At 55.3% G+C, this 8,574-nt stretch overlaps 1 protein-coding gene across 2 annotated transcripts in view; it reads left to right on the top strand.

Moving 5' to 3' along the window:
• Nucleotides 1–8,137, top strand: part of LARS2 (leucyl-tRNA synthetase 2, mitochondrial) — a 143,926-nt gene extending 135,789 nt beyond the window's left edge. For both annotated transcript variants that reach the window (XM_026500640.4, XM_044384796.3), the window contains 2 exons: nt 2,043–2,170; nt 6,862–8,137. In XM_026500640.4, coding sequence (XP_026356425.2) covers nt 2,043–2,170; nt 6,862–7,041 — 308 coding nt within the window. In that variant the 3' untranslated portion in view covers nt 7,042–8,137. The remainder of the gene's footprint in view (nt 1–2,042; nt 2,171–6,861) is intronic.
• Nucleotides 8,138–8,574: the final 437 nt, after the last annotated feature.

Genomic DNA, 8,574 nt, shown 5'->3' on the forward strand with positions numbered 1-8,574 from the left:
AAAAAAAATGAAACGAGGAACAAGCTGTAACCTTAAGAAGAAACCAGAAGAAAAATCTCGAACCCATCTCACAGTGTGGGCAAGCTTGATTTCGAAATATCCTTTCAAATTACCCAAGTGATCAATGCTTTTTGTAGAGAATCCATAAAGCGTGAAAATAAAATCACCCATGCTTCCAGCTCCCAGATAGAATCGCTGCTGCTCTTAGCTTTATTCTCTCTGACCTTTTATCTGTTCGTGGAAATATTTAATAAAACTAGGATCATGCGATATATACTATTGCATATCATCCTTTTCCGTGAAATTAATTATTATTTTAAAGTAATGAAACGAAAGGAATACAAAACCGCATACACAGCCTGATCTTGGTAGTGGTTTGGTTTGGTGGGGTTGGTTTATATACCAGTCATGAAATACATGACGATTCCTCAAAATCAGAAGTTGAGGGGCACCTGGGTGGCTCAGTCGGTTAAGCGTCTGACTCTTGATTTCAGCTCAGGTCGTGATCTCAAGGTTGTGGGATCGAGCCCTGCGTGGAATCCGCTTGAGATTCTCTGCCTCTGCCCCTCCCTCTGCTCACTCTCTTTCTCTCAAAATAAATAAAATCTTTTAAAAAAAATCAGAAGTTTAAAAAATGCTATTATGCAGGTCAACATGATTTTCTTCTCTCTCGTTTGACCTTTTACAAATTTTCTGCAAAGAGCATGCATTACTTTTGCCCTCAAGGAAAGTAAAACATTGTCAGTCCCAGGCCAGTGCTCCAGGCACTGGCTTTGGAGGGATTGGCTCCCTCTGCCCCACAGTTGGCCTCAGACCACCCCTGAGGGATGGGCCTGTCCCTCAAATGCATCTCCTGGGCTCAGGGCTAATAGTGAGGTGTGCAAGGGCCACCCCCCACCCCGCCACCTCTGGAAAAGCCATTCATAGCGGGGCCGTGCAGCGGCCACAGCTGTGCCCCAGCATGGGCATGCTGCCACGTTCACTGCCAAGCCCCTGCCCAGGGCCCTCCTCCGGGACGATGAGCAGGGGGGACATGGCCACGCTGGGAGCGCCCCGGGCTCCATTTTGTGATGTGTGTGTTTCATGCGCGTTCGGGGGCATCTCTTGTACTCATGAGATCGGCAGGGGCTTTGCGGTCAAAGCTTTTCCCGCGAGTAGCCCTGCCTTGGCTGAAGTCCCCGTACGGCCCTGTGGGTGCTGAGCACGGCCGCCTCTGCTTGGGGGCTGCAGCGTGAAGCGATCTAGGATGCAGGACGTGCGGGGCTTTCCTTCCTCGCGTCTGACCCATCCTGAGCCAAGGCCAGTTCTTTCCAATTCAGTCATTGGCAGGAGCCCCTCTCCAGAAGAAGTGTAGTGTGAAGGCTGAGATCCCTCTGTGAAGGCGGAGAAGGAGCACCCTGCTGTTCTCGGCATGTTGGCTCCAGCGATCATGAGTGAAAGGACCGGGTAGGAGGCCCTCGCAGACCGCAAGTATTCACAGGCCAGAAAGGAAGTGAGCACGGCTCATTATTTTGGGATCTGCTCTCAGGAGCACAAAGGCGTTCCTTCATCAACAGAAGTGCAGAGACCAAGGAAAATCAGCAGCCTTGTTTTTCCAAATGCACACTTTATTTTTTTTTAAAGATTTATTTTTTTGAGAGAGAGAGAGAGAGAAAGTGGCAAAGCACAGAGGGAGAGTGAGCGGGAGAAGCAGGCTCCCCGCCCCAACGCGGGACTCGATCCCAGGACCCCAAGATCATCACCTGAGCCGAAGGCGGAGCTTAACTGACTGAGCCCCCCAGGCGCCCCTCTAAACACACACCTTAGAACAACATGTCCATCCATCTTTACAGCTCTGGGTATTATTTAAGAGGGGGGAGGCTACCTATAAGCCCGGGACGATAAGCCAGGCCAAAGTAAGTAGGGGGCCCCCGGTAGGCTGTGTAAAGCCGAGGTGTGGCCTCAGGCAGCTCCAAGCCAGGCTGTGTTGGGACAGAAGCTGTATACCCTGCTCCCATGAGCCTCGCGAGTGCCCCGTGACCCTCTGTGCCTTGACGTTGCAGGCCTGGCACAGGTGCCCGGGAAGCTGTGTGCCCACTACGCCTGGGACGCCAGCGTGCTGCTTCAGCCGTGGCCGGCCGTGGACCCGCAGTTCCTCCAGCAGCCCGACGTGGTGCAGATGGCCGTGCTGGTGAGTGTGTCCCGCGGCCCCAGAGCGGGAGGTGAACTGACCGGGGCGGGTCGTCGGGCCTGACTCGGCCTCACCGCCCTGCCTGTCTTACTACCTTCGTACACTTGAGCTTTGAGGTCAACACACATCACGAGCTCGTGAGCATAAAGCTCCCAAGGCCCTCGGGGGATTAGACGGTGGGCGGCAGAACCCTGTCCTGTGTTATAGGTTCTGATCGCCTTGCCCTCCGCGGTGTTCCCGTCTCCTTGGCCACTCCTGCTTCGCTTAGGGAGGGGGGTGACGGTGAGCAGGTTGGCCAAGCAGGAGCACCTTGCCGAGAACACTGTTTCAGAAAGGCTACGTAACCTTTCTTTCTCTTTCTTTCTTTCTTTCTTTCTTTCTTTCTTTCTTTCTTTCTTTCTTGTCTTTTCTTTCTTTCTTGTCTTTTCTTTCTTTCTTTCTTCTTTTCTTTTTTGGGTAAATTACATCATTGTAAATACATAAAAGTTGTTTTTTATTTCAACCTTTTATAGAGCAAATAACTTGAATAGTTCATCCTTTATGGAATTTTAACATATTTAATGTGTGCACTCTGGAACCCATTATAAGGACTGTTTAATGCTGATGTGGCTGTAGAGGGAAAGAGGAACAGGGGCCCCTCTTAGCGTGTCTCTGGTTCGCACGTGGGGCCAGGTCATTCACATCCAAGATTTCATTAAACTCTTACCATTCCGTAAGGTAGGCATTTCCATTCTTACTGATTTCAGTTGAGAAATCGGGCTCGGAGAAGTTGGTCGCCTTGCCCATGTTTATTTGCTTATTGGTCAGTAATGGTCAAGTTACCTGCCGTGGGTCAGGCACAGGGCTAGGCTCTGGGGGTACAAAATCGAACAGGTCAGTCAGGGTCCCTGCCCTGATGGAGCCGAAAGCCGAGTGGCAGAGATCGGGAAAAGGAAAAGGACAGAAAAATAAATAAAATCACTGCAAATGGTGAAAAGGGCCACGAACACACCACCCAGGAGCTGAGAGAGAGCCCAGCCTCACAGGGGCCCAGTTGGCCAGGCCCCTGTTCTTCTGCGTCTATGCAAATCCTGGGCCCAGCCGGTGGGTCGGTGTTTGGAAAGACGGCTCCAAGCAGGAGAACTGGCCCCTTCCCAGCCGCTTTGTCTCCACACTACCTCCCCTGGCACCTCGTTCCCCTGCAATCCCACTTTGCTTCCCCCACGGAGGGAAGGACGTGGGCCTGCCCTGGTGGGCTTCTTCCCAAAAGCCTCAAAACCAAAAATAGCCCTGTGGCACAGAGAAGTTTCTTTACCTGAAGTCACGTTTCTAAGACATAAACTCGTGTGCCCCTGAGAACTCATCCTCTGTGTGAGGAGTGCCAGCTTGAGAAACTGAAGTTTGAGTCTGTAAAATTCCATTCCACTTTAATCACCGCAGAAAAGACATTGAGTTCTAGTCTTTGGTAAAATAGTTTTAGATTATCGTGGAAATGAAAACCCAAAGTTTAAGATGTGAGTAGGCCTCCCTGTGGGTTCACCCAACTGGAGACCCCCTGGCTCAGGGCACCGTGCCACGTGGCGGAACTTCTTTGGAGGCCCGAGTTCTGTGTCCGTGTGATCGCAGGTTGGTGCCCCGGCGAGAAATAGCAGCTGCGGTGACAGTACGTGTCATTCAGCATGGTTCGGGCCCACCGTGCCCCTGTCCTCTGTGCGCTTGGTATGCAGGGTAGGGCCCAACACCGGGGATTAGCTCCTTGCCGCTCGGCGCCCAGGAGGGACCATCTAAGGGACCCACGACTGCCACACACACAGGGAGTTTCTGTAGCCAGGTTAAGGCGTAGAGCTGGGGAGTGAGACTGTCCTGCGTGAAAGTCTCCGTTCCACAAAATACTTCTGCAGGCCTCTGTTTCGACGAAAGGAGGCAGACATGGTGCCTGGCTTTGCCCGTTGTGGAAAGAATTTGATTGGACGATGCCAGCAGGTGCCTAGCCTGCTTCTGGGTGCACTGATGACAAAACCCACTAACAAGCAGTGAGTGCCGACTGACGGCCAGGCACTGCCCTAAGAACTTTCCAGATACTGACTCATGTACCCCGCACAGCAGCCCTGGGAGCGGGCCCTGGTTTACCCCTGTCACAGACGAGGCAGCTGTGTGACCAAGTCCATTCTGTAGGTGAGGGAGCAGCGGCAGAAGGGGACCTAATCCCCGGGGGAGATGGCAGGTGCCGCTAGCTGCTGGTGTGGACATCGCTGCTTCTGGCAGTCGGGGCATTGCCGCAAGGGGCTGTGGGGCCTGGGCTCAAAAGAGGAGCAGTGTTTCCCTGGTGAAGAGGATGCCTGATGGGCCGAAGCAAAGGCAGGGAAGGCCCTCGGTGACGTTGGGACTGCGAGCCGTGGAGGGACTAGAGCATAGGCACAGGTATGGCGCTTCTGGGGAGAAGGCCAGGCTCCACTCTGAGAGGGTTGGGGGCTGGCAGGGCATCTGATCAGGGGAAGGGGAGGATCCAGGAGTCATCCCGTCTCCACCACTTGCTGGGTGAAGTGGCTTCACCTCGTGTGCCTCGGCTTCCCCGTCTGTAAAATGGGCACAGAGTGGTCATGCATGGCCCTCACGGGGTTGTGGGAGGAGATGCAGGTTGGCTCGGGGGATTGCATAGCTCAGCACCTGGCACGGAGGAGCGAGAACTTAGCGCAGCTTTCATCGTTCGTCGCTATCATAGGGCTGCCCTTGTGTCGCTGGGTGGCCATGGCTGGGGTGGGGGCAGTGCTCATGGCCAGGGGCCTGTCAGGCAGCAGTTGGAGAAGTCCGGGAGAACAATGCCGAGGCCCTGGACCGAGGCTTCAAGTAATGAGGGGAGGCGGCAGAGATGGAAGCTTGCAGGGCCCCCAAATGGGGACTGGAAGACTTTTCTCAAGTCAGATGGCCACTATTTGACGTGATTTGAAAGAGCTTCTTCCCCTGTAGGCCCCTGAAGGCCAAGTCCAGTGTGGAATCCCACTTTGGCTCCTGGTGTCCATTTTACTGGTCCCTCATGCCGGGAGTGGAGCGTGATGGAGACCCACTCCCTCTGAAAGGACCGCCCTGGGTAAGGCAACTCAGGGGAGTCCCCGGGAGCCACAAGACGGTGCCTGGGACCCCGTGGGAAGGCCCGCTGGGCTCCCTGGCCACATCCAGAGGTCACGAGCCCCCCCCCCCCAGTTGGGGTCAGGAATGACTCAGCTCCCTGGACAGGCCTCGCAGGGACCACTGAGGGCCAGTCAGGCTCCCGGTCCCCAGGCTCCACAGAAGCACTGGGTCTAGAGGTAGGGTCATGGTGCCGAGGCCATGTGTTGAAGAGGACATCCCACACTGGCTCCTTCCCTGGTGGCTGGGAGACCCGACAAAGGCCGAGGGGTAAGGGGGTGTAAGGCCTAGTGAGCTGGTCCCTTCCGACAGGTTATCTCCCTCAACAATGCAGGCGATTCCATCCTTAAAGAAGAGAAAACTGAAGTCCAGGCCCGGGAGTCTGCACAAGAGTGCGTGCTCTCTCCCCCGACGCCCCATCGCGGCAAGTGGCTGGGGGAGCCCTTGCCCTGGGCCACTCTTCCCTGGGTGAGAACTGAGAGCCAGAGCTGGGGCCGTGACTCAGGAACAAGCAGTTTCTGAGAACGCCGTGTTTGGGGCCCCCGGGACTTCACAAAGGGCGCGGCTTTGGTGTGACAGGATGGAGGTCTTTTCTGAGGTCTTGGTCAAAGCAAGCATGTGGTCGTGAAAGATGGTGGCTTCTAATGGCTTAGAAACAAGATGGGGGGGGGCAGTCCTTTGAACAACAGCCCTAGTCCCACAGCTTTAGGACACCAAACCCTGCATCCAGGAGACTCACACTTTTTTAGAAGAACCGTATTCTAGAATATTTCAGGACATGATGTGTTATCATCTTTGGCTCCCACCCAGTGATGTATGTTGATGCAACCAAGAAAAATGCCCCTAAGTTCTACATACATCTGAAAAAATGAAATGGGTGATGAGGGACCCCTGATAGGCTTTGGTTGAAATCTGAGAAATTATTCCTGGTAACTTTTCACAATATGGTGACTGTATTTTCCCAGTAAAAAAACCAGGAACGTTAGTGAAAGCGTTCTCACAGGAGAGGTGGGATCGAGGATTTGAAGCACAGCTGTTCAGAAGCCATGTGGGCTGTGACAGCACCTTCCTCCTTGCCGATATCACTTCATATTTGCTGTGAAGTGTGTCCTTTCTGAACGGTCCTCAGTGAATAGGCACTGACGTCTGGAACTGGATGGGCCCATTCTCGGCAAAGCTGAGTCCAGTTTCCTAGTCTCTATACTTGGGCACCCCGCTCTGGTATCAGGCCCCCAGCAGGGAGGCTGCCTGCCTTCCCCAGGAGCCGGAACCCCCCTCCCCCAAGACCTGGGTAAAATCCTCGGTGACACTCGCTGTGAGCAGAACCTAGACTCATCCCCAGTGACAACCGTCCCTCTCCCCCCGGAAGCTGCTGAGGGTTCTGACCTAACTTCCAGCACACCTGGGACGGGGCGCCCCTATCCTCTCTCCCCCAGCCTGTGTTTTCAGGCATTAATCCTGTCCTCGCTGCTCTCTGTCGTCTGGGGAAGCCGGTGCCACATCTTCCCGCTTCCCGTGGGCATTGGTTTGGGGCCCCTTGTCATCCTCAGGATGCTCCTCATCGTTCGTCTCGCTTTTCTCCTCAGATCAACAACAAAGCCTGCGGCAAGATCCCCGTGCCCCAGGGAGTCGCGGGGGACCAGGACAAAGTCCATGAGCTCGTCCTCCAGAGCGAGCTGGGTGTCAGGCTCCTGCAGGGGCGAAGCATCAAGAAGGCTTTCCTGTCCCCCAGAACGGCCCTCATCAACTTCCTGGTGCAGGACTGACCGCAGGGGTGGCCCCCGAGGAAGGACGAGTGTGCTGGCCCGGGGCGGGGAAGCGACCAACGTCTTGAATGTTTACCTTCGTGCTCTGCTGGACGGGCTGGGGCATGAGCCTGGGTGGTAGGGCCTGGTGCAGGGGTGAGGGTGGGTGTGGGCAGAGGAGGACGAGGAGGAGCGGAGGCGGAGGGCTCGGGCAGCCGCCGCAGGTGGAGGAAGCCAGCTGTCGCGTGTGAAGCCACCAGAGGAACTGCTGGGTGTCCCCTGGGTGTCTGCAGGAAGGCGAGAAGAGAAGCAAGTGAGAATGAACGTGGTCCCTCTTGAGCAGCCTGGGAGCCCTGACTCCTAGAAATTGCACAGCCCAGGAGCATGAGGGTAAACCGAGGACCCACACATGGCGCACAGAGAAGCATGGACAGCCAGTGTTGGACGGGTGACAGCCTGGGCATCGTGGCAGAGGGTCTCCTTGCTTTCAGGCTGACGGAGGAGCCATGAGGGTTTATGACCAAATATCCAGTATGTGGCTGGTTCCTCCGCAGGCGTCCCCACTGCCGGGCCCTCTCTGATGCCGACACACGGGCTTGTGGGCAGAGCACCACTTCCTGACCACTCCCTCCGGGTGTCACATGTGCTGGTAGTGAAGCAGAACCAGGCTGGCTCAGCTGGAACCCATCCCAGGGCGTACCGCAGCCCCGCTGGGAGTCTGCCCATGTGGGCCCCAGATGTCGGGGTGGCCCCCAGGGCCGGGCGTTAGCATGAGCGAGCTCACCGGGGCTGAGGGGGCTGGTGCCACCGGCCGCTGCCTCCGGGTTCGGGCCCCCCGCCGCCTGGCTGCCGGGAGGGGGCCGGAAGCGGACCCCCGTTGTCGGTGCCTTAGGGCAATCCGGGGTTCTGTGAAGTCAGCAGTTAGGTGCTCTTACCAGAACCAGCCTGAGCCACTGATGATACTTACTGGGGAAGTGGAGGAGAACCCAGCCGTTCTGTGCTACTGAAAAGCTGTATTTGTTTTCTGATGCCGTTTTTCTAAAGCAGCCTCAGCTGTGGCTACAGTTGAGCGGCTAAGAGATGCCTTTTTTTAACGTAATAAAATGTGTGTCACGTATGACGTTGGGACAGATGTGCGATCTCGGAATAGCCGCCATAGTTCCTGTTCTGGGAGTTAATCAGGACCAGATCAAGGTGTTCCATCCTCATCAGAAGCATCGGCCGTGTGCCTGAATCCACACGGAAAGTCATAAAGTGAGGTGCGTGGGGGGACTTACGGAACGTGGTAGCCAACCCTGGTTCAGGCTCGCTAGCCACAGCGGTTAAGTTACCGGTTCTCAAATGTGGCTCAGCTTTGATACCATGCCTGGTCCCTGTGCCCCGAAATTCTGATGTAAGTGACCACAGGTGTGTTTGGGCCTCAGGGAACCTTAAAAGCTGCATGGGGGAGTCTAACGGGCAGCGAAGTTTGAGAACCACTGGGTTGATCGATGGATTTGAACCATAAAACGTCGAACTAGTCCTTCCTCTGTCTTCCGCTTCCCTGGAATGAGT

Source organism: Ursus arctos, unplaced genomic scaffold, assembly GCF_023065955.2.
Source record: "Ursus arctos isolate Adak ecotype North America unplaced genomic scaffold, UrsArc2.0 scaffold_14, whole genome shotgun sequence".
NCBI lineage: Eukaryota > Metazoa > Chordata > Mammalia > Carnivora > Ursidae > Ursus > Ursus arctos.